Source organism: Hyaena hyaena, unplaced genomic scaffold (genome assembly GCF_003009895.1).
Source record: "Hyaena hyaena isolate Hyena2069 unplaced genomic scaffold, ASM300989v1 scaffold_1042, whole genome shotgun sequence".
NCBI classification, from domain to species: domain Eukaryota; kingdom Metazoa; phylum Chordata; class Mammalia; order Carnivora; family Hyaenidae; genus Hyaena; species Hyaena hyaena.
The window spans coordinates 316,329-343,370 of NW_024081668.1; the positions used below are offsets into that span (position 1 = coordinate 316,329).

Consider the following 27,042-nt stretch of genomic DNA (forward strand, 5'->3'; position numbering starts at 1 on the left):
CTCCCAATAGTTCCATACAAATTTTAGTATTATTTGTTCTAGTTCTGGTGAAAAATGCTGTTGTAGGTATTTTGATAGAGACTGCATTGAATCTGTAAGAATGCTTTGGGAAGAATGGACATTTTAATATTAATTCTTCCAATCCATGAGCATTGAATATTTTTCCATTTGTTTGCATTTTCAGTTTCTTTCTTCAGTGTTTTATAGTTTTGGAGTATAGGTCTTTCACTTCCTTGGTTAAGTTTATTCCTACTTTATTCTTTTTGGTGCAGTTATAAATGGGATTGTTTTCTTAATGTCTCTTTCTGCTACTTCATTATTAATGTATAGAAATTTAACAGATTTTTGTATCTTTTGTATCTGCAAATTTACTGAATTTGTTTTAGTATACTTTTTTAGTAGAGTTTTAAGAGTTTTCTAAATATAATACCATGTCATCTGCAAATAGGGACCATTTTACTTCTTCCTTACCAATTTGGATAACTTTTATTTCTTATCTGATTGCTATTGTGAGGACTTCCAAGATAAGTTGAATAAAAGTGGTGAGAGTAGACATTCTCATCTTGCTCCTGATCTTAGGGGAAAAGTTCTGTTTTTTGCCATTGAGTATGATGGGATAGTATAGCTGTGGCTTTGTCCCTTTGGCCTTTATTGAGATATGTTCCCTCTAAACCTACTTTGTTGAGGGTTTTTACCATGAATGGATGTTGCACTTTGTGTCAAATGTTTTTTTCTGTGTCTATTGAAATTATGATATTTAGCCTTTCTCTTGTTAATGCAATGTGTCACATTGATATGTAAGTATTCAACTGCACTTGCATTCTGGGAATAAATGCCACTTGATCCTGGTGAATGATTCTTTTTGATATTTTGTTGGTTCAGATTGCTAATATTTTTTCAGGATTTCTAAATCTGTGTTCAACAGAGATACTGGCTAGTAGGGGTTTTTTGTTTTGTAGTGTCTGTCTAGTTTTGATATCAGGATAATGCTGGCTTCATAGAATGAATTTGGAAGGTTTCCTTCCTCTTCTATTTTTTGGAATAGTTTCAGGACAATGGGTATTAATTCTTCTTTAAATGTGTACTAGAATTCACCTGTGAAACCATCTGGTACTGCATTTTTGTATCTGGAGAGTTTTTTTATTACTGATTCAAATTTGTTGCTAGTAATTGGTCTGTTCAAATTTTCTATTTCCACAAATCAAAACCACACTGAGATAGCACCTCATGCCAGTCAGAGTGGCTAAAATGAGCAAATCAGAGAACTCTAGATGCTGGCGAGGATGTGGAGAAACTGGCACCCTCCTGCACTGTTGGTGGGAATGTAAACTGGTACAGCCCCTCTGGAAAACAGTGTGGAGGTTCCTCAGGAAACTAACAATAGAACTCCCCTATGACCCAGCAATAGCACTGCTAGGAATTTACCCAAGGGATACAGAAATGCTGAGGCATAGGAGCACATGGACCCCAATGTTCATAGCAGCACTCTCCACAATAGCTAAAACATGGAAAGAGACTAAGTGTCCATCATCGGACGAATGGATGAAAAAGATGTGGTTTATCTATACCATGGAATACTACATGGCAATGAGAAACAATGAAATCTGGCCATGTGTAGCAACATGGATGGACCTTGAGGGTGTTATGCTGAGCAAAATAAGTCAGGTAGAGAAGGACAAATATCATATGTTTGCACGTATAGGAGGATTAGGAGGAACTTAACTGAGGAACAAGGGGGAGAAGAAGGGGGAAATGGTGGGGGAAAGGGAGAGAGGCAAACCATGAGAGACTCTTGAATGCTGACAAAAACTGAGGACTGATGGATGTGGGTGGGAGGGAGGATGGGCATGGAGGAGGGCACTTGTGGGGATGAGCACTGGGTGTTATGTGGATACTAATTTGACAATAAACTATTTGTAAAAAAAAAAAAATTCTATTTCCTCATTCAGTTTTGGAATGATTATGTTTCTAGGAATTGGCAATGATTTTTCATAATATTTTCATAACCCTTTGTTTTTTATGGTACTTATATTTTTATTTCTCTTCGATCATTTCTTATTTCATTTATTTCAGTAATTTTTCTTTTTATTAATGAGTCTGGCTAAAGGTTTATCAATTTGGTTTATTTTTTTTTTAAGAATCAGCTCTCAGTTTCTTCATTTTTCCTGTTCTGTTGTTGTTGACACTATTTTATTTATTTCTGCTTTTATCATTATTATTTCCTTCCTTCTACTGGCTTTTGGCTTTGTTTCCCCCTTCTTTTTCTAGGTCCTTTAGGTATAAGGTTAGGTTGCTGGGATTTTTCTTGTTTTTTTGAGATAGGCCTATATTGCTATAAACTTTTAGAACAGCTTTTCCCACACCACACAATGGTTGTATTTTCATTTTGATTTTTCTCCATGTACTTTTTTTATTTTCTCTTTGGTTTCTTGGGTAACAATCATTATTTAGAAATACATTATTTACCTTCCATTTATTTGCTTTGCTTCCAGATTTTTTTCCTGTAACTGATTTCTAATTTCATACCATTGTGGTCAGAAAAGATGAATTTTACTATTTCAATCTTCCTTAATTTAAGATTTTTTTTGTGGCCTAATGTGTTGTATCTAGGAGATTATTCCATGTGTGCTTTAAAGAATGTGTTCTGTTATTTTGGGATGGAATGGTCTGTGTATATATATGCTTAGATTTCAATGACACAGAACTACATAGATCTGTTTCCTTGTTGATTTTCTGTCTGAAGGAACTATCGCATAGATATAATTGGGGTGTTAAAGTCCCCTACTATTATCATGAATTTTCTCCCTTTTTTCCTGTTAATAGTTGCTTTATATATTTAGATGCTCTCATTTAGGGCTCATAGATATCTGCAATTGTTCTATCCTCTTGTTGGAATGTTTCTTTTATCTCTCACTACAGTCTTTGCTTTAAAGTCTATTTTATTGGCCATAAGTGTTGCTACCTCAGCTTTCTTTTCACTTTCATTTGCATGATAAATGTTTTTCTGGCCCCTCACTTTCAATATGCATCTTTAGGTCTGGAATGAGTCTCTCTTAGGCTGCATATAGATGGGTCTTGCATTTTAATCCATTCTGTCACCCTTTGTCTTTTGACCACAGCATTTAGTTTATTTACATTTGAAGTAATTATTTATAGGTATGTACTTACTGCCATTTTGTTACTTGTTTTCTGATTGTTTTTGTAGTTCTGTTCTCTTGTCTCCTTGCTTCTGGTTTTATGGCTTTCCTTATTTATGCTTGGATTTTGCTTCTTTTTTGTGGGTGTATCACAGGTTTTTGATTTGTGGTTACTATCAGGTCCATGTATATCATCTTAGGCATATAGCAGTCTATATTAAGTTGATGGTCACTTAAATTCTAAAAACACTAAATTTTAACTCTACCCCCCCTTTTATGTGTATAACCTTTTACATCCTTTTGTGAATCCCTTGATTAATTTTTGCCAATATAATTGATTATTACTGCTTTCATGTTTTAACCTCCCTACATGTTTTATAAGTGATTAATCTACTACCTTATTATGTTTGCATTTACCTGTGAAACTTTTTCCTTTCATAATTTTTTTTACTGCCAATTATGGACTTTGCTTTCCACTCAAAGAATTCTCCTTAGCATTTCTTGCAAGGCTGCTTGAGTAGTAATGAACTCCTTTAACTTTTATTTGTCTAGAAAACTCTCTATCTCTCCTATTCTGAATGATAGCCTTGCTGAATAGAGTATTCTTGGCTACAGGTTTTTCTCCTTTTAGCACATGTAATATATCACCAGTCCCTTCTGGGCTGCAAAGTTTCTACTGAAAAATCAGTTGATAGCCTTATGGAGTGTCCCCTGTATGTAACTGTTCTCTTTTCTCTTGCTGCTTTTAAAATTCTTTATCATTACCTCTTGCCATTTTAATTATTATATGTCTTAATGTGGACCTCCTTGGGTTGATTTTGCTGGTGGCTCTTGTTCTTTCTAGATCAGATGTCTGTTTCCTTCACTAGATTAGGAAAGTCTTCAGCTATTATTTCTTCCAATATATTTCTTTCCCTTTCTCTCTCTCTTCTACTGGGATCCTTACAATGTGAATGACATTATGCTTGATGATGTCACTGAGTTTTCTTAACCTATTTTCATTTTTTATTCTTTCTTCACTTTAGCTTCACTACTTTCCATTACCCTGGCTTCCAGATTGCTGGTCCTTTCTTCTGCCTTGTCTAATGTGCTCTTGATTCCCTCTAGTGTGTTTATTTCCCTTATTGTGTTGTCTCAGACTGGTTCTTTTTACATTTGTGGTCTCTTTTTTGAAGGTCTCACTGAGATTCTCCACTCTTTTTCAAGTCCAGTGAGTATCTTTATAACCATCATTTTGTCTTTATCAGGTATATTTCTTATCTCCTTTTAAGCATTTTTGTTGTGGTTTTGTTTGGTTCTTTCATTTGAGATATTATCCTGTCTTCTTATTTTGTCTAACTCTGTTTCTATGTATTAGGAAAGTCAGCTATGAATCCTGATCTTGAATGTAGTGCCCTTGTGAAGAAAAAGTCAGGTAGTGCCTTGTAATGCAAATACTCCCTGGTCATCAGAACCGGGCTTTCCAGGGGTGTCTTCTATGGGTCCATGCAGCCCAGTGTTGTAGCTGAGCCATGTTTCCTTCAGTTCAATTGGCTGCAGTGACCCACTTTGCCTGCTCTGGGTACATAGGGCAGGGTTTGGTCTTATGCTATTGAGAGTTCTGAGGCCTCCATGGGCTTATAGTTGGGGAGTGTCAGCGGTCAGGCTAGCTGTCTGTACTCACCGTCAGTCTGTTACAGTTACTTGCACAAGGAGCTGCAGGACACTCTCCCTGGGGTGCCCACTGAGAGATTTTTGTTTGTTAGTGGGCCTGGCTTTCAGACCAGTTGTCTGCCCCCAGTCCATCTGCCAGGGCTATAGTCACACTGAATCAGAGGGTGTTCTCCCTGTGTTTCCAGTTAAAAGGCGTGGCTGCTGGAACTGTGGGCACTCTGATATACGTGGTTATCTTCCCCGTTCCCCAGGACAGGAGTCATTTTGAGGTGGCACTGTTACACCACCAGGCTAGATCGCTGATGGAGAAACCAAGCAGCACTCAGAGATCCTGGTGGATTGGAGTTTTATTTACATCCATGGCCTCAGAGGAAACAGTCACTCCAAAGGTCTGAGCCACGCACAAGCAGGCGAGGTAATTTATGGTTTTGTCTTTTCCACATTCCTGGCAATTTGTCATGTGCAGCAAGCAGAGCAGGAAGAACCCAGAAGAGGAGTCTCTAGGTAGGGACTGGAGTTCCCTTGTTAGCCCTAACAGCCATCTTATGGTATAACTTTATTTTCCCAACAGTCCCAGTCTCTGCTGGGGCTGCCTGCATGGCATGTCAGGTAAGGAGCTGCTTTACAGGGACCCCATAAGTGGGTAGGTCTGGCTGGGAATGCAGGGGTGGGGAACATACTAGCAAGATAGGTGAAGAGTGTTCATGCTGGTTCCCACAAGTACCTGGGCTATCTAGGTTGGAGGAGGAGAAGAGAAATGGTGTCCATCAGCACTTTTATTTTTGGAGAAATCTTCTAAACCTCCCTTCCTTTCCTAGATTAGTAAGTAAATCTCCTTCATATATACCCAGGTACTTTTCAAACTACTGTATCTATGTTGTGTTTTTCATTTGGTTATTTCTTACGCTGGCTATATGGTTATATGTTATGGTAACTCAGTTTCCTATTGCCCTCCAGCACTCCTAGAGGTTATAGAGCTAAGCCCACTCATTTTTAAAATACTTGGAGTTAAGCCCCACTCCTCCTCCTAGTGTGAGTCCCCCATGCTTGGGGTGTCTGGGGTGCCTGAAGAGTGGTCTAATCCTCTCACTACTCCATGTTTGTGGTTTCCCTCCCATGGACGATTAGTTTCTTAAAGAGGTTTGGTTTCCAACCACATCTCTGTGGCTCCTATTCTTTTCAGTGTGGCCTCTTTACTATATGATTAACTGTAGAGGTCTGTTCTGCCCTTCTCAGAGTTAGGTCCATAGGATAAAGTTAAGTTTAGGATCCTCTTGTTCCACCATTTTCCTGACCTCCTCCAGCAAGTAAGTATCAATGAATTCTAAATAAGATTTTTTTTGAGTTAACAAAATAATTCCAAAGTCTGTCTAGTCTAGAGGCAAATCAGGTGAAATTAGAAATAATACTTTGGGGCACCTGGGTGGATCAGTCAGCTGAGCATCTGACTTTGGCTCCCGTCATGGTTTCATGGTTTAAGCCCTGCATCATGGTCTGTGCTGACAGCTCAAAGCCCGAAGCCTGCATCAGATTCTGTTTCCCTCTCTCTCTGCCCCTCCTGGGCTCACACTCTATTAAAAAGAACTGAAAAAGTAATGGCTAAGGACTTTGCAAATTTGATAAAAGTTATTCTCACATAGATCCAAACAAAAAAATATAGGGAAAATCACTATTATATATATCATAATGTAACTGCTGAAAATCAATGATAAAATGAAAAATTGTTAAAAAGCCAGCGAAAAGGTAATACACGATACAGTAGGAAGAAACAAAGATAGATAAAAGCATGACTACAGATTTAGTAGTCATTCTGCTGATAAATCCCAAAAGTATGCACAAATAAAAAGGCAATGGAGTGGGATATTTGAAACATTTAAAAGAAGGTGGGGGTAGCAGGACTCTGTCAACCTAGAATTCTATAGAATTTCTATCAAGAAAGTCATTCAAAAAAATATGAGTTTTCAGAAACTGAATTGCTGAAAATATAATGCATTGCAAGTAGACCTGTAGTGGTCTTGCTAAAGGCAAGTTTTCAGGTAGAAGGGAAATGATCTCAGATGGAAGAAATAATAAAATATTAAATATATATGAGTAAATGTGTAAGATTTTGTTCTCATTTTTAAACTCTTTAAAGCAAAAATAGTAACAATATGCTATAGGTTCTATAATACGTATAGCAAACAAAATGTATGAAAATAGTAACACAAAGGAACAGGAAGGTAGAAATGGAAATATACTATTCCAAATTACAATTTAGTTAAAGTTATATTAATTTGTAATATATAAATTAAGAATATATATTATAATTCCTAGAACTTGGAGAAGAGAAAAAACAATATAGCTGATTAAAGATAGATATAAAATGGAATCCTAAAATACTCAAGGTAGGAAAAGAGGGAAAAAAATAGAAAAAAAAGCACAAGGTGATAGATTTATAAACAATACTGATGAGTACATTAAGTATAAATGAAATAAACCATGTATTATGGAATAATACCATATATTATTCCATTTTTACCAAATGGAATAAACCATATATTGCAAACTACAAGTGAGCCACAAATATACATAAAAACTATCCACATTTTAAAAAGTAAACCCTTGAAAATTGTTTAAAAATATTTTATTCAACAAAATGTATCTAAATATTACTTCAATATATAGTCGATGCAATCTTTTTTATATTCTTTTTCATTCTAAGTCTTTGAAATCTGATATGTATACATAGCACACCTCAGGTCAGACTAGCCAGAACTTCAGTGGTAAATAGTTGCATGTGGCTTGTACTTACCTTATTAGATGGTGCAGGCCTAAGTACTCCAATTAGATTTTTTCAGAATTGATAAAAAAAAGATGGTGTTAGATCCTGACTACAAGAAACCCATTTCAAATGTGAAGATACAAATGATTTAAAAATCAAAAAATCATACAAACATGAATTAAAATTCCAAAATGGGTATATTAAAATCAACCAAGTAGACTTCAGTACAAGTAATATTATGAAAGACAAATATTATGAAAGAAGGGAATAAATGACAAAGAGGTCAGTAACTCAAGAGAAAAGAAAATAACAATCCTGAATATGTATGCATATAATAAGAGACAAGCAAAAACTGGTAGAATTAAAAGGAAAACTAGAGAAATTTCAATGCCTCTACCTCAGTAAATGAAAGAACGATTAGACAGAAAATTAGTAAGGATATAGAAGACTTGAACAACATTATCAACTAGCTTGTTTTAATTGAGACATCTAGCAACTGCAGTAAACAACTTCTTTTAAAGTGTTAGGAAATATTAAGGCCTTAATAAATACAAAAGAATTGAAATGCAAAATAATGTGTTTTAATTACAATGTAATTAATTGATTTGGAAATCAGTAAGAGAAAGCAGTCTGAAAAACCCAAACATTTGGAAATATATTTCAAAATACATTTTGTTTATTTTGAATAGTGTATTTCAAAATAAGAAATCACAATAGAAATATTTTTAAATGAATAAAAATGGAAACATGACATCAAAAATTTATGGGATGCATCTAAATCAGTGCTTAGAGGAAAATGTATGCCATTAAATGCTCATATTAGAAAAGAACAGTCCTCTCTGGCATTCTGTCCTGCAAATTGTACATGTTGAGTTCTCCCCCTAGAAATTCAGGCACTTCTCCTTAACAGAGACTCCTCCAAGTTTTCTGTTCTTCATTGTTCCCAGAAATTCTCTCAGGAAAATAAGTTAGGCAACCATAGAACTTACCTTGTTTGGTTTTTGGTTTTACCATCTCTTGCCTGATGTTCAGTGTCTTGAAATCCATTTTGTAGATTTGTTGTTGCCCTAAGCAGGAGGGTAAATGCAACTCATGCAACTCCATCTAAATCAGAATGAGAAATCCTGGTTTTAAAAACTGGTTAAAAGCTCTAAATATAAACGACAGAGTTTATTTACTCCATATGGCAATAGTGTTACAAATCAAATGGATAAAATGAACACACCTTTTATTTTTATTTTTTTACAAATAGTTTGTCAAATTAGTTTCCACATAACACTCAGTGCTCATCCCCACAAGTGTCCTCCTCCATGCCCATCCCCCCCCCATCCATCAGTCCTCAGTTTTTGTCAGCATTCAAGAGTCCCTCATGGTTTGCCTCTCTCCCTTTCCCCCACCATTTCCCCCCTTCTTCTCCCCCTTGATCCTCAGTAAAGTTCCTCCTAATCCTCCTATACGTGCAAACATATGATATTTGTCCTTCTCTGCCTGACTTATTTCGCTCAGCATAACACCCTCAAGGTCCATCCATGTTGCTACACATGGCCAGATTTCATTGTTTCTCATTGCCATGTAGTATTCCATGGTATAGATAAACCACATCTTCTTGATCCATTCATCTGTTGATGGACACCTATTTTTAAAAGTAAAGCAATTCACCTGAGAACTGAATACATGAAAAAATATATTTGATCAATGAACACAGTTTATAATAGTTAAAATAGAAACCTCTACTAAATATAATACTTTGGTCTTTTCCAAATGGCACATCTTTAAAAGAGACCAAATACTACTATTAGAAATAATGAGGACAGATAATTTCATATATTTTTGGTGGGAAATTAAATTGATAGAATCTCTCTATATGTCAGTGTTTATACCTTGTGACCTAATAATCGTGCTTCTAAAAATTCCCAGAAAATAAATAATTGTGCAAAGTTGCATTTGAAACATTTTTATATAAACTTAGCTTAAAATAACAAAAATATAAACTTAAAGCAGAGATTTAAGTATCAAAAATGATAAATAATAGATTATTTAAAGAGTATTGTGATCTATATGTACTTACTTGAAATATAACCTTAATACTAAAAGAACAAGTTTTAAACTCCATATATGATCCAATTTTAATAAAAATTGTAACTTATTTATACATGTAAACTGACAAAATTTTAATATTAGGTATTTCTGAGTGATTTAATTTTCACTTTATTCTTTAATTCATTAATAAATATTCACAGGCACCTTCTTTGTTACAATAGTAGACAAATCTGTGCTTTCATGATATATAACATTGTGAAGACAAACAATAAAATATGTATATGGGACATAGGTTGTGTTAAAAAATGATAAGTGTTATGAAAAAAAGTATTTCACAGATGGGGGATATGGTATATTGTGGAAATGGGTTATAAATTTCAATATGGTAGTCAGGAAAGGTTTCACATGGAAGGTGATCTTTGCAGAAAGGTCTGAAAAAAACTATGAAGTGAGTCATGCCAATATCCTGGGAAAGCACATTCCAGACAGAGAAAACCAGCTAGAGGTCCTAAGGAGGGAATAGCCTAGCATGTTCAAGGGTCAAGAAGCCAGTAGGGTTGAACAGAGTCAGCGAGATGGGATGTAGTAGGATAAGAGATCAGAGAATGAAAAGGCGTAGGAGTTGGGGCATACATACAGGGTCATATAGACTTTTATAAGTAAAAAGGAAATATTTTTAGTTCTTTAACTAAGATGGAAGTCATTGAGGATCTTATTTTGTTTGTTTCAAGTTTTTATTTAAATTCTAGTTAGCTAACACATAGTGTAATACTGTATGTAATATTACACAAATACCCTCATTATTATCCATTATTCATTTAGTCCATCTCCTACCCACCTCCCCTCCATCAACCCTCAGTTTGTTGTCTGTAGTTAAGGTCTTTTAAGGTTTGCCTCCCTATTTTTTTTCCTCGTCCTTCTCCTATGTTCATCTGTTTTACTTCTTAAATTCCACAAATGTGTGAAATCATATAGTATTTATCTTTTCTCTGGTTTTGCTTGGCATAATACACTATAGCTTGATAGATGGGCACACACACATCTGTGTATTACACATCTGCTTTTCTATTCATCAGTCAATGGACATTTGGGTTCTTTCCATAATTTGGTTATAAACATTGGGGTGCATGTGTCCCCTTGAATCAGTGTTTGTGTATCCTTCGGGTAAATACATAATAGTGCAATTGCTGGATTGTAGGGTAGTTCTATTTTCAAGTTTATGAGGAATCTCCATACTGTCTTCCAGAATGGCTGTACCAGTTTACATTCCCACCAACAGTGTAAGCAGGTTCTCCTCTGCATCCTCAACCACATCTGTTGCTTCTTGTGTTGTTAATTTTAGCCATTCTGACAGGTGTGAGGTGATATCTATTGTGGTTTTGATTTGTATTTTTGATTTGTATTTCCCTGATGATGAGTGATGTTGTATGGAAAGGAGACGATGACATTGGTGCACAATGTCAAATGCCGCTCAGAGGCACTACACTAATGCAGAATATTAATGGGGGGCCTGGCTGGCTCAGTCAGTTAAGCGATCAACTCTGGCTTAGGTCATGATCTCACAGTTCATGAGTTCAGGCCCCATATTGGGCCCTGCACTGACAGAGCCTGGAGCCTGCTTCAGATTCTGTGTCTCCCTCTCTCTGCCCCTCCCCTGCTTCTGCTTTCAAAAGTAAATAAATAAAGATTAAAAAATATTAATACAGGAGCATATGTATGTGTAGTGGGGGGCAGAGGGTGTATGAGAACTCGGTATTTCCTGCTCAACTTTTCTGTACACCTAAAATCACAATAGAAAAGTCTACTAATTTTTAAAAATAAACAATGTTTGAGGAGCTGTTCTGTAAAAAAAAAAAAAGGGGGGGGGGAAATGAGGTAACATGTAGAGGGGAAAAGGCAATGAAGTTTTAATATGAAAGAAATGTGCTTATATACGTGGAAAAAGAATCCAATTGGGAAGAAAAGGTTCATGATACAAAAGAGAGAAAAAAGAATAAGTGTCTTAGTAGCATAGAGGATGGATTCTGATGCACCGATGGGAGAGTTGATGTCTGTAGGAACAGGATCAAGTGACCCATTTTCTGGAGAGAAGAAAGGGAACATGGTCCCAGATGCAGGTATATGGGTAGATGTAGTGGTATGAGCTTGAGCAGTTCTCTTTTTGTTTTAGTGAAATAGGAAGCAACATGATGATAGTGGAACTGGAGGAGATATTTGAGAAAGGAGAAGAGTTTTTATAGCCTGAATATTTTTACCATGCATATGGCTTATATTCATGATTTTTAAAATAGAATGTAAAATGTCCTAGACTTTACTTTTTTGGTTACATATTTTTTGGATGCTCTCCATTCAGTATACTCATAAAAGACTTGAATTTGGGTAAGTTTAATGGCGCAGAAAGGCAGTAGTAGAAGCAGCTTCTATTTTGCTAGAGGAGATCTGATAGGTACACAGTGCTCTGGATCATTCTCTTGACTCAAGTTCTATAGCTAATGTGGTGGTATTTTTTCAGATAACAGAGGGCAAAGACTATAGCAAGAAGAGCTCCTCTGACAGCCAAGTTCTCCTGTGTTGTTCTGGGAGATATCTCTGGATGCCCAACTCATAGTCTGTTCTTCTAGGCCGTTAAGCTATTTTGTAAACATGTAATTCTCTAATATTAAATTATGCTGTGTTAAAAATAACTAGAATAGTTTCTGCTGTCTGCAATAGGTTCATGACTGGTCCACAAAAGAATTATTATACTTAGTTTGAAATCAATGAGGGATGAGATCAACAAATAGCTAGGAGTCATAAAAAGCTTCCAGGAATAATCATGAAGGTCTGGGGAAAAGGGAAATGTTTCCATGACCTTTTCACATGAAAATAACCAACTTTGGGGGTTCTGGCCCAAGATAGATAGCCACGTAGGAAGACCTCCATAAACACACCAAATTTACATTTATTTATATAGTAGTTCCTCCTGAAGAACTGAGGGATGACTGAACAGTTTCTGCACAAATGAGTGGACAGCAAAAGAAAATGGCAGAAGAGACAGACCACAGTATCATGAAGGAAATACCCATCCCCAAAGCTGTGAACTGCAGTGGCTGGTATAATACTGAGGGACTATGAACAGATTCATCTGCCTTGGGGCATGGAATAAAAAAGCATGATTTAAAAGAACAATGAGTATATTAGAGATCCAATCCTGGGGCTCCACCAAATGGCCAGAGGAGATGCTGAAACTCTCTCTGGGTTGGTGAATGCCATGGTTTATACTCCACCTCCGTATCAGGAATGGAGACTGTTGCAGGATCTAATATTGGCCTGCTGCCTCAATGAGTCCCAGGTCCCCTAGCCCACCCCAGCCCTGTACACTCAGGGCCACAGAGTAGAAGCACAGTTTAAAGCAACTAGCATATACAAGAGCCAGCCCTAGAACTCTACCGAACAGTGAAGGAGGCTGCCGGTCAGAGGGGCTGGTGAGAGCCATGGTTTATACTCCCCCCTACCTTAATAACCTAAACTGAAGCAGGGTCTAGGTGCCCTAAGCAACCTGCTGCCATAGCAAGCACTGGGGTCCCCCCACCCATTCCAGCCCCAGCTGTGCTACCAAGGTGGCTACAGGTTGCTATACACTGGAACCCCCCAGTCAGCAGTCAGTACACCTGCAGCTTTTGCACCAATGTGACTCAAGGGCAAAGCACCCTAGAACACTCCATGCCTGCACCACTTCAACTTCAGCCAGCTTGCTAGGGCTTCTCCAGTGCAGAATGCTCCAGGAGTTCCCAGCTGATCATGCCTGCTTTGACTTCAGTAACCCCACCAAGAGCCCCCCCCGCCCCACGTGGAGTACCCCAGTCCTCCCATCCTGTGCCTACATCAGCTCCAGTCACTCCGCCACACCTACTGCACTGGGGACTCTGGGACACCCTGGCACTTAACCACATCATCCTCAACTGTTCTGTCAGGGTACACTTTGCATGGAGAGCCCAGGGAATACATTAGTCCACACCCGTGGCAGCTTCAACTGTCTTACCAGGGTGCTTCCTGTGCAGAGCACTGCAGGATCCATAGCCTGCACCCCACCTTGGCTCCATCCACCCTGCTGTGGCACCTTTGTGCAGAGAGTCCTGGAACATCTTAGTTTACACTCCCTTCAGCTTCAGCTATCCTGCCAAGGTGTCCTATGTGCAAAGAGCACCAGGACATCCCGGCTTGTGCCCACTTCATTTTCAGCTATCCTGGCAGGGTACTTTCTATGTGAAGAGCGAAGGCACCATAGAAACCCATGTCTGCTTCAGCTTAGCAGTCCTGCCTTAGTCGGCTCTGCATGGAGAGCTCTGGGGTCTGTAGACTTGGACCCACTTCAGCTTCAGCTGTCTTGCCATAGTGCTGTCTGCATGGAGATCCCTAGACCTGCCAGCCTACACACTGCCTTGGCTCTAGCTGCCCACCAGAGAGCACAGAGCAGAACAACCCAACTTACAACCACTTAAACTTCAGCTATCCTGTCAGGGTGCGCTATGCACCCAGAGCTCTAGGACTCCCTAGCTTGCACTCACCTCAGCTTCAGCAGTCCTGCCAGGGTGTCCTCTGTACTTATAGCCCCAGGACTCCTACCTGCTTCCCCCAGTCTGTACCTGCTTCAATTTTAGCTTTCCTGCCAGGGCACCTGCTGCATGGAGATCCCGGGTGCTGTTAATACCAACTCATGCCTACTTTAGCTTTAACTATATTTCCAGGGCTCACACTGCATAGAAAGCCCTGGAACTCCTCGGCTTTCACCTCCTTCAGCTTCAGCTGTCCATTCAGGGCACCCACTCCCTGGAGAGTCTCAGGATCACTCCAACACAATCCCACTTCAACTCTGGCCATCCTACTGGGACAGACCCAGCATGGAGTGCCCATGGCCCCCACTCCATGCCAGCCACAGCTCCTGCTGGACAGCAAAAGTCACCTAGAACACACGATCTGCATAGGACAAACACACATAATACCATTCTTTCAAGATTAAAAGATTTAGTGGTTCTGGGGCGCCTGGGGGGCTTAGTTGGTTAAGCGTCCGACTTTCGCTTAGGTCATGATCTCGCGGTTCGTGGGTTCAAGCCCCGCATCAGGCTCTGTGCTGACTGCCAGCTCAGAGCCTGGAACCTGTTTCAGTCTGTGACTCCCCCTCTCTCTGACCCTCCCCTGCTCACGCTGTCTCTCTCTCTCTCTCCTAGAAATAAATAAAACATTAAAAAAAATTTTTAAATAAATACATAAATAAATAAATAAAAGATTTAGTGGTTCTACCTAACCCACAGAAGCATACAAAGTCAAGCAAAATGGAGAGACAGAGAAATATGCTCCAAAAGAAAGATAAAAACAAGAAAAACTCTCAGAAAAATAACAAAATGAAAAGCAGATAAACAATATGCTTAAAAAGTGTTTAATTATCTTAAAGATGCTCACCAGACTAAAGAGTGGAAGAACTCTGAGACGTTCAACAAAAAGTCAGAAAATATAGAAAAGAACCAATCAGAGTTGAAGAATATAATAACTGAAATAAAAAATAACACTAGAGGAAGTAAACAGTAGATTATTGGGTGCAGGCATACAGATCAGTGATCTGGAAGACAAGGTAATGGAATGTACTTAAGGTGAATAGTGGAAAAGAATTTTTAAAAATGAGGAGAAAAGAGAGAGAATGGAGCAGAAAATATATCTGAAAAAATAATAGCTGAAAATTTCCCTAACCTAGGGAAGGAAATAGGAATTTCCTATTTCCAGGTTTAGGAATCCCAGAAAGTCCCAAACAAGATGAATCCAAGAAGGTTCACACCATGACATAATAAAAGTTAAAGATAAAGAGAAAAATTTTAAAGCAACAAGAGAGAAAAAGTTAGGCACAAGAGAAACCCCATAAGGCTCTCAGCTTACTTTTCCGCAGAAACTGAACAGGCCAGAAGGGAGTGGCATGATGTATCCCTAGTGCTTAAAGGAAAAAACCTACAACCTAGAATACTCTAACCAGCAAGATTATTCAGAATTGAAGGAGACATAAAGAGTTCCCCAGACAAACAAAAGTTAAAGGAGTTCATCACCACTAAACTGACCTTTCAAGAAGTGTTAAAGGGAATTTTTTAAGTGGAAAAGACCATAATTAGTCATAATTGTGAATAAAAAGATGTAAAATATAACAGTCTACACATATAACATGGAGGAGAGAGTAAAAATAAGAGGTTTTTTTTTTAGGATGTGTTTGAACTTAAACAACCATCAACTTAATAGATGTACTATGTACTAACTATGTACTTAGGATATAATATATGAACTTAATGGTAATCACAAACCCAAAAACTATAATAGCTACACAAAAAAAAAATAAAAAGAAAGCAAAACATAACACTACAGAAACTCAATAATTACAAAGAAAAAGAAGAAAGAGATTAACTACAAAAACAACTGGAAAACAAGAGTGTCAGTAACTACATATCTATCAATAATTAAATATTAATGATCTAAATGCTCTAATCAAAAGACATAGGGTGGTGGAATAAATTTTAAAAATTAATATTCTGCCTACAAAAGAGTCGCCTCAAACCTAAAGACACATACAGACTGAAAGTGAAGGGATAGAAAAACATTTTCCATACAAATGGAAGGGAAAAAAAAGCCATGGGAGCAGTACTTATATCAAACAAAACAGACTTTAAAACAAAGACTCTAGGGGCGCCTGGGTGGCTCAGTCGGTTAAGCGTCCGACTTTCGCTTGGGTCATGATCTCGCGGTTCGTGGGTTCGAGCCCCGCGTCGGGCTCTGTGCTGGCTGCCAGCTCGGAGCCTGGAGCCTGTTTCAGTCTGTGACTCCCTCTCTCTCTGACCCTCCCCTGCTCACGCTGTCTCTCTCTCTCAGAAATAAATAAAAAAACATTTAAAAAAATTAAAAAAAAAAAAAAAAAAAAAAAACAAAGACTCTAACAATAGACAAAGAAGGCCATTACATGATGATAAAGGGATCAGTCCAACAAGAGGATATAACAATTGCAAGTATCTATGCACTCAACATTGGAGCACTTAAATACATAAAGCAAATGTGAATGGGCATAATCAGAGAAATTGATGGAGCTAAAATAATAGTAAGAGACGTTAACACTCCGCACCCCCTTACATCAATGGATTAAATAATCCAGGCAGAAAATCAACACAGAAATCGTGCCTCTGAATGACACATTAAGCCAGATGGACATAACAGATATATACAGAACATCCCAAAACAAGAGTATACATTCCTTCAAGTGCACATGAAACATCCTCCAGTTTAGATCACATGTTAGGCCACAAAACAAGTCTCAACAAATTAAGAAAGACTGAAATCATACCATGCATCCTTTCTGACCATAATGGTATGAAACTAGAAATCATAACAAGAAAAAAAAAACTGGAAAAAACACAAATGCATAGAGACTAAACCACATGCTACTAAATGACTAATGGGTCAACAAAAAAATTTAAAGAAGAAATTTTAAAAATACACAAGACAAGTGAAAATGGTAACACAATGGTACAAAATCTTTGAGACACAGCAAAAGCTGTTCTAAGAGGAAAATATATAGCAGTATAGGCCTACTTCAAGAAACAAAAAAGTCAAACAATCTAACCTCATACCTAAAGGAACAAGAAAAAAAGCCCAAGGTGACTAGAAGAAAGAAAACAATAAAGATCAGAGCAGAAATAAATGACATAAGACTAAAAACACAATAGAAAAGATGAAACCAAGAGCTGGTTCTTTGAAAAGAAAAATTGATAAAACTTTAGACTCTAAGAAAAAAAGAGGGCATAAATTCATAAATGTAAAAGAAGTAACAACTGATACCACAGATATACAAAGGATTTTAAGAGACTACTATGAAAAATTATATGCCAACAAATTGAACAACCTAGAAGAAATGGATAAATTCCTATATACATATAATTTTCAAAACTGAATCATGAAGAAACTGAAAACCTGAACTAGCCAGGTATAGTAACAAAATTGAATCAGTAATCAAAAAATTACCTCCCAAAATATATGTGTATATATATTGTATACTTGTATACACACACACACACACACACACACATACACACAAATATATAGGACCAGAGAGATTCACAGGTAAATTCTACCAAATATTTAAAGAATTAATACCTATTCTCAAACTATTTCAAAAAAAAAAGGGAAGGAAAGCATTTAAATATATTCTACAAGGCCAGCATTACCCTGATACAAAAACTATACAGAGACACCAAAAGAAGAAAACTACAAGATAATATCTCTGATGAACATAGTTGCAAAAAAAATTTCAACAAAATATTAGCTAACTATATTCAACAATACATTAGAAGTAGCATACCAGTCAAGTGGGATTTATTTCAGGTATGAAAGAATGGTTCAATACTCACAAATCACTCAACGTGATATACCACATCAATAAAAGGAAGAATTAAAATTATATGATCATCTCAACAGATGCAAAAAAATATTTAACAAAATATAACATCCACTCACATAAAAATCTGCAGCATCATGAATTTAGAGGGAAGATACTTCAACATAATAAAGGCCATATATGAAAAACTCACAACTAATATCATACTCAGTGGTGAAAAATAGATCTTTTCCTCTAAAATCAGGAACTATGTTTGTTTAACATAGTAACGGAAGTCCTAGCCACAGCAATCTGACCAAAAAAAAAAAAAAGGGGGGCATCTCTACTGGTAAGGAAGAAGTTAAAACTTTCACTATTGGCAGATGACATGGTACTATATACTATATACACTATAGAAAGCCCTAAAAACTCCACCAAAAAAAGGACTAGAACTAATAAACAAATTCAGGAAAGCTGCAATATAAAAAATTAATACACAGAGAGGGGCCTGGGTGGCTCAGTAGGCTAAGCGTCTGACTTCAGCTCAGGTCTGATCTCACAGTTTGTGAGTTCAAGCCCCACATCAGGCTCTGTGCTGACAGCTCAGAGCCTGAAGCCTTCTTCAGATTCTGTATCTCCCTCTCTCTCTGACCCTCCCCTGCTCGCTCTGTCTCTGTCTCTCAAAATAAATTTTTAAAAATGAAAAAAAAAAAAACATTAACACATTTTTAAAAAAATTAATACACAGAAATTCATTGTGCTTCTATACACTAATTACAAAGTAACAAAAAAATTAAAAGAAATTTGCACCTAAAGGCATAAAATGCCTAGGAATAAATAATCAAAGAGGTGAAAGAACTATACTCTGAAAACTATAAAATATTGATGAAAGAGTCTGAAGATGACACAAACAAATGGAAAGATATACCATACTTATGGACTGGAAGAACTAATGTTGTTAACATGCCCATACTACCCAATACAATCTAGAAATTCCATGCAATTACTATCAAAATACCAATAGGGGGGTGCCTGGGTAGCTCAGTTGGTTAAGCGTCCAATTTCAGCTCAGGTCATGATCTCACAGTTCGGGGGTTCGAGCCCTGTGGCGGGCTCTATGCTGACAGCTAGCTTAGAGCCTGGAGCCTGTTTCAGATTCTGTGTCTCCCTCTCTCTCTGACCCCCCCCCCCGTTTAGGCAGTCTCTCTCTCTCTCAGAAAAAAAAAAAAAAAAAAGTATAAAAATTAAAAAAACAAAAAACAAAATACCAACATGATTTTTCATAGAATGAGAATACTACTAAAATTTATATGAAAACTACCTAAGAACCTAAAGCAATCTTGAAAAAGAAGAACAAAGCTGGAGGTATCACAGTCCCAGACTTCACAAAAATATACTACAAAGTGGAAATCAAAATAGTATGGTAGTGCCACAAAAGAGACAGATTAATAGAACAGATAGCCCGTAAATAAAACTGCACTTACTTGGTCAATTAATCTATGACAACAAGGAGCCAAAATTATACAGTGGAGAAAAGAGAAGTCTCTTCAACATTTGCATTTTGTATTTACTACATGCAAAAAAAAAAAATGAAACTGGACCACTTTTTTACACCATAAACAAAAATAAACTCAAATGGATTAAAGACCTACATGTGAGACTTGAAACCATAAAAGTGCTACAAGTGAAGATATGCAATAATCTCTTCAACATTGTCTGTAACGATGTTTTTCTAGCTATGTCTCCATAAGCAAGGGAAACAAAAGCAAAAATAAACTATTGGGATTACATCAAAATAAAAAGCTTTAGTACAGTGAAGGAAAACATCAACAAAACAAAAAGTCAATTTACTGAATGCGAGAAGATTTGCAAATGACATATCTGATAAGAATTAGTATCCAAAATATATAAAGAATTTATCCAGCTCAACACCAAAACACCCCCCCCAAATAATCAAATTTTAAAAATGGGAGAGGACTTAAATAGACATTCTTCCAAAGACAGATGGATGACAGACACATGAAGAGGTGCTTAACATCAACTAATCACCAAGGAAATGCAAATCAAAATCACAATGAGATATCACCTCACACCTGTCAAAATGGCTAGAATAAAAAGAAAAGACATAATAAGTTTTAGTGAAGAGATAGAGAAAAAGAAACCCTCATGCACTGTTGGTAGGAACACAAATTGGTATAGCTACTGTGGAAAACACTATGGAAGTCCTTCAAAAAATTAAAAGTAGAATCACCATATGATCCAGTAATTTGACTACTAGGTATTTAGCCAAAGAAAATGAAAACTCTAATTTGAAAAGATTTGTGCACCCCTATGTTTATTGCAGCATTATTCACAATAGCCAAGATATGGAAGCAACCCAAGTGCCCATCTATAGATGAATGTATAAAGAAGATGTGATACACACACATACATCATATATATTTATTGTATAATGTAGTATACATAACATATACCTATATGTGTTATATATGTAGATATAACATGTATATAATAGATGATGTGTGTGTGTGTATATATTACACAGCCATAAAGAAAGATAAGATCTTGCATTTGTGACAAGATGAATGGACCTAGAGTGTATGCTCAGCTAAACAGACTTATTTTGCTTAGCATAATACACTCCAGGTCTATCCATGTCATTGCAAATTGCAAGATTTCATTCTTTTCTATAGCTGAGTAATATTCCATTGTGTGTGTGTGTGTATACACATATATATACATATACATCATATATATACATATACATCACATTTTCTTCATCACATTTCATTCATCAATGGACATTTGGGCTCTTTCTATGGTTTGACTCTTGTTGATAATGCTGCTATAAACATCAGGTGCATGTATCCTTTGAAATAGTATTTTTGTATTCTTTGAGTAAATAAGCCAGTTAGAGAAAGCCAAATATTATATGAATTCACTCATATGCGGAATAAATGAAACAAGCAAGCAAAGGGTGGTGGGGAGAATGAGAGAGAGGCAAACCAAGAAACAGACTCCTAAGGAGAGAACAAACTGAAGATTACCAAAGGGAAGTTGGTTTAGATGATGGGGATTAAGGAGTACGCTTGGTGTGATGAGCATCGGATGTTATATGGAAATGTTGAATCACTATATTGTATATTACACTGCATGTTAACTGGAATTTAAATAAAAACTTTTTAAAAAGTCAGAGAAAGACAAATACACTATGATTTCATTTGTACGTGGAAACTAAAATAAATGAATAAACAAACAAAACACAAAATGACCTATACATATAGAGAACAAACCAATGGCTGCCAGGTGTGAGGACAGTGGCAGGATGGGGAAAATGCATGAAGGGGAATGGGAGATACAGGCTTCCAACTATGGAATGAATAAGTCAAGGTAATAATAAGTATAGCATAGGAAATATAGTCAATGGTTTGTAATAATGTTGTGTGGTGACAGTAGCTACACTTGTATTGAGGATGGCATAACATATAGATGTGTTAAATCACTATGTTGTACGTGTGAAACTAATTTAACATTGTGTGTCAACTATACACAAATATTTTTTAAATTGTTTTTTGCCTTCATCTAATTTGGGAAAAAAGTTGGTAGTTTAAGTTTTTTTCAAAATATATTTCCCTCTTGATAATTTTTAACTCGATATCTGTACAGAGTCCTGAGTTTACAGCCCTAAGACACTTATAAAGCTGCATATGAGAAATCATTCTGCTGTGTAAAGTCTTAGAATGGTGTCTTATTAAAATCACAAAAAAACACACCTCTTTATATTCACTTCATAGACTCATATGTTGAACACTACCTTCAACTCTAGTCATTTTCAGATTCACTTATTATACCTCAATTTGAACTTGGTATTCTTCAAATATACCAAGTTCATCACCTAATCTTCAGGTTTCTGCACTACTAACTGTTCCCTCTGCCTAGAACGCTCTGTCTCTAGATGCTTCCATAGCTGAGTGTTTAATTCATCTAGTTATCAGCCAAAATGTCACATCCAGAAGAACACCCTGGTTAAAAATGGAAAGTAAACTTATTATGCTCAGTACACACTCTTTGTTATCTACCTATATCTATCTATCATCTATCTATCTATCCATCTTTATCCTTTTCTTTTAGTTTCTATATCTCTTCCTGAAACCATTCTGTTCATTTTCTGTCTTTAATGGCTGTCTATTCCCACTAGACTGAAACTTGAGGAGAACAGTGACTTTACCTGTTTCATCAATAACTTTTTTACCCAGTACCTAAAATAGTCCCCCCAAAAATGAAAAAGCTCAATAAATGTGATATTTGGCAGTAGATAAGTTAATTTCAAATGAAATTCTCTGGTCTTTTCTCTCTGCCACCCCCTCAATTAGGCTATGTGTTGATTAAACAGCCTCCTCATGGAAGCTTTTACTTCCTGGTTGCGAAGAGTATAAATCACAGGATTCAACAAAGGAAAGATCACTGTATGAAAGAGAGAAACCACCTTGTCAGCTGGGAAGGCTCTGAAGGGGCGAGTGTAGATAAAGATGCCAGGCCCAAACATAAGAAATATAACGATGATATGAGTGGTGCATGTGGATACAGCCTTGCTTTTCCCCTCAGAGGAAGAACCACGTACACGGCAAAGGATGACTGCATAGGAGGCCAGAAGCCCCAGGAAGCACAGGAGGGTCATCAGGCCACTGTTGAAGACCATCAGAAGCTCCACCACGAAGGTGTCTGTGCAGGCCAGCTTGATGACCTGTGGCACATCACAGAAGAAGTTATCCAGTCGGTTTGGGCCACAGAAGGGCAGGTGGAGGATGAGCGCCACCTGGATAATGGAGTGGACAAAGCCCCCAAGCCACAGAGCCAACAGCAAGGCATAGCAGGCTCTAGGGTTCATGACAGTGGAATAGTGTAAAGGCCGACAGATGGCGATATAGCGGTCAAAGGCCATCACAACAAGGAGTAAGCCTTCTCCTCCTCCAAGGAAGTGCAAGAAAAAGAGCTGAGTGATGCAGCCCCTGTAGGAGATTACCTTCTTCTCAGAAAGAAAGTCCACCAGCATCCTGGGAGCCACAATGAAGGAGTAGGATGCATCCAGGAAAGCCAAGTTGCCCAGAAAGAAGTAGAGGGGGGCTGTGAGGCCAGGGTCTGATCTGATGGTGAGGATGATGAGGAAATTTCCAGGAAGGATGATGAGATAAAAAATTAAAACTAGGACAAAGACCAGGAGCTGAATATCTCGAGATTGGGTCAGACCAAGAAGGATGAATTCTTTCACCACCGTGTAGTTGTCATTTTCCATTTCCTCAGTCTGCAGTACATCAAGAAGCAGAGTTCATTGTTATTCTATTTCTTCTGCCTAGACCCTCATTCATCTCCAACTAAAAATATTTGACATCTATGTCACATTAGCTAAAAATATGTCTCAGCCCTCTCCAATATCCTGGGCAAACTCCAAACCTTTCATTAACTTCAGATTTAAAGCAAGCAAGCAAACAAACAAAAATACTGTTCTTACACTACAACTCTTATTCCCATTCAATCATGTGCTTCTATAGAGCTGCTCTCTACTTTAAGAATCTGGCACCCGGGGGCACCTGGCCTCCAAGTGGTTCAGTTGGTTAAGCACCTGACTCTTGATTTTGGCTCAGGTCCTAATCTTATGGTTCCTGTGACAGAGCCCGGTGTCAGGCTCTATGCTGACAGCGAGAAACCCTCTTGGGAATTTCTCTCTGCCTGCCTCTCTCTCTCTCTCTCTCTCCGTATGTGTGTATGTGAAAATAAGTAAGTCATTACATTTTAATTTTATTTTCAAATGCTACTTTTTAATATGTATAATATATATTAGTATCAAGGTATATATGTACTTTATAAATAAATTGCATATACTTAAGGTACATGTTCAAAAAATGTTTTGTTATGAGTATGAAATGTCTTAGGTTTGAAAACTGCTGATCTACAGAAAAATATAATGTAATAAATGCCAGTGCTCCGCTATACTATTTAATTAAATAACACAGTTGCTCTAAGTACATTCTATTGATTTTGAGGTGCCAAAAAAGGGGAGATCTTTAACAAAAAATGCTAACGAGTCATTAGTTATAAAGGAAAGACCGGAAGAGAGAAGAGTGAGGGAAAGAATGAAGAGGGGAAATAGAGAAGTCAAAAAACAAAACAAAAAACAACCAAAAAGCAAAATATTGTGAATAGTAAATCTATACAGTGCATTGTTAGGGTACATATTTTAGGAAACATTAAAAATATCTCTTTTAAGTATCTCCAGGGCTGAATAGAGTGGATAATACACAAGTTCCCATGTATTACACATAGCCATAGGTGGAATTTATGAAAGTCATACTTCAGTATATCAGTATATATACATAATATGCATATACAGAAAACACATACACACACATGGAAAGTGGAACTTACACAAAATTTTAATAAAAAATTTTAGGGGGGACTCTTTAAATTAGCTTCTCTGCTCACTTCTTAACTTTTCAACATTCCAACAGCCATTTGTCTCAACAGTCATTCCATCATTTTCCTATAAAAATACGCCAAAGAATGTAAGGCAAAGCTACCTTTTGCTTACTTAGGTTATTTGCATCCCACAAACTCACTCAGAATGTATTGTTTCATGATGTGTGTTTAAAGCTATCTCTAAGACATCAGAGGATTTCTGAAGGTCTTTGTGATTAAGGGTTATAGACTCTTATCCTCTGCCTCTTTTATCTCTGTATTTCAACTATGACTTAACTAGATGGATTTACACACCACCTGACATATGTGATTCATTTTGATCCCATATCCCATTCTCATATATGTGCATTCTGTACCTGTGACTCTGAAATGGTGGCTGGCACAGATGCAGAAACTATGTATGAGATGACCATTCTTCCAGGTAAAATAAAATAAATTTCTGGAAAAAATCTACAAATTATGGCCCTTTTCAGAATAAAAATATCCCGTTTTAGCCAATTACTGGGAAAAGTGTCAAAAATCTAAACCCTTATTACTGTATCTCCAATTTTCCTTGCCATTTCAGCTAATTCATAGGTTCTTCTCACTGCGGCAATGATGATATAGTATAGAGGTAGGAAGTTGAGGGAGAAGGGCTGCCCTTATTTTTAGGGTGGAGACAAACTGTGCAGGCCTGGAGTACAGACTCTGGTAGACCAGCCTCTGGAGCCAGGTGTAGAGACCCAAGGGCCTTACTTCCCCATCTCTTTGAAACATTTACTCATGCTTCTTTCCTAATGTCCCCTCTGTCCTCTTTCTCTCCCCTTTCACTCATCACCAAGTCTTTATTTTCCTAATTTATTTGTATAAATTTGTTTATGGTTCCTTTTCACCTTTTAATTTATTGAACTCATTTTCCCCTAATTTTCTTTCCCTCTTTACTTAGCTTTCTGTAAATCTAACACTTTTTAATCATGTCCTCCTTTTTCTCCCTAGCATGTATTCATGTTCTTTTCTCTCTCTGAAATTTTTTCACTCTCTCTGCTTGTCCCCTTGTTCACTGCCACTCCACTATATCCCAATGCCTCTCTTGCCGTTATATCTAAAACCAAGGGGTGCCTGGGTGTCTCAGTCAGTTAAGCATCCGACCCTTGATTTCAGTTCAGGTCATGATCTCACAAACCATTTCAGGCTCTGTACTGACAGCACAGGGTCTGCTTGGGATTCTCTCTCTCTCCCTCTCTCTCTCTCTGCCCCCCCCTCCACTCATGTGTACTTTCTCTCTTTCAAAATAAACCTTTAAAATTTTTAAATTAAATATGAAACAAAAACATTATTGTTGTTTCCTTTCAAACAAAATGAGCAATACTTATGCTTCCCACCATCTTCCATTCTAAACAGCTGGCTTACAAAATAAAATGTATAAGTCACTTTTCACTACTAACCATTTACTCTTGAATGGATGGTATCCTTACAATTTATTATATATGAACCACTTGTTAATTAATTCACATCTCTCATATATATTTTTACTGCATATAAATGAACATGATAAAATGAAATGCTATACCTTTTTTCATAAAAGGAAATTTCATTAATATAATTCTAATGAAATGAATATATTTAACAAAGTTTCCAAAAATTTGAGTGTAATGTAGGTCAACATATTGACTGAAGCTTATAAATTATTTAAGTATAAATTAATAAATTCTACATGACATGTCCTTAAAAATGTGTATCAAGTTGAAGAACATGATCAAAGGTTTAATACTGATGCTAATGATGGACTAAACAAATGTATTGGTCTTCAGCCAGAAAATTCTCTCATCAGTGAAATGAGATGGTTAAATTAAATTACTTTTAAATTCTCTAGCTTTTTAGGAAATAATAAATAATGTAGAACTATCCTTGGTTTGGAGTCCTATATGATTCTACTACCTTTTCAGAATGAGTAAGTGTTGGCTCAGCAGTTCACTAAATGTATTACCCTAGGAAAGTCACCCAGCTTTCAGAAGGCTGAATTTTCACCTATCATATAAAATGATGTATTGACTCCTGTCTGACAGGGACATAAGGATCAAAAGGGATGATAATAGTAATAATAAGTAACTTATTCTGGTGTGTTTAAAACAAAGTTAACCCTGCAAATCTGCAAATGTTAAGAGGTAGCTCTGCTGAATGGACATATTCCATGAGATCCTTTGTCAGTGGCTGCAGGGTAATCTGTGGTTGACAGTAGCTGCAAAAATCTGATTAATAGAAGAAATTGTGGAAGTGAAGTAAAACCTTCATGTAAAATCGCCAATGCAGGCAGTAATTTGTAGATCAAGCTTTTCTCAGTTTTACAAGCTTTCTCTCTGTTACAGCCCTATGTTGATGAGTAATGGAACCACAGACAATAGAAGAAACTCTCAAATATGTTGAGAAGGAAGTTAAGATATCTGGGCTAATATGAAAAATCATTAAATCTGTTAAGTTTTTATCCTGGAGAGTTTAGCCTAACTTCCTGTACCTTCCTATCTTCTATCTGTACTTTATAAGGAAAATAAAGCATATCAGTCACTTATATGCTCCTCGGTTTCAACATCAAATGTCAATTCTCTGAAAGTTACTGATAATTT

General features: G+C 36.9%; 2 protein-coding genes across 3 annotated transcripts in view; both read right to left on the reverse strand.

The window, feature by feature from the left end:
* The window catches only part of LOC120223730 (olfactory receptor 4K2-like), a 60,814-nt gene that overhangs the window by 8,267 nt on the left and 25,505 nt on the right, over window positions 1–27,042 (reverse strand). Inside the window, exon 2 of the mRNA XM_039221953.1 lies at window positions 8,541–8,655. The gene's annotated coding sequence lies outside the window, so the exon portion shown is untranslated. The remainder of the gene's footprint in view (window positions 1–8,540; window positions 8,656–27,042) is intronic.
* On the reverse strand, window positions 18,363–23,261 carry LOC120223735 (olfactory receptor 4N2). 2 transcript variants are annotated; one of them, XM_039221959.1, is made up of 2 exons: window positions 22,360–23,261; window positions 18,363–18,369 (listed from the first exon to the last, which is right to left on the reverse strand). In XM_039221959.1, the coding sequence occupies exons 1-2, from the start codon at window positions 23,259–23,261 to the stop codon at window positions 18,363–18,365; spliced, it is 909 nt and encodes a 302-aa protein (XP_039077890.1). The 2 variants fall into 2 exon arrangements, with proteins under 2 accessions (XP_039077890.1, XP_039077889.1); XM_039221958.1 differs by lacking the exon at window positions 18,363–18,369 and having other exon boundaries at window positions 22,338–23,261.

Excerpts from the sequence above, each read along its gene's own strand:
- LOC120223735 (XM_039221958.1), bottom strand. The coding sequence starts at position 23,261 with ATGGAAAATGACAACTACACGGTGGTGAAAGAATTCATCCTTCTTGGT.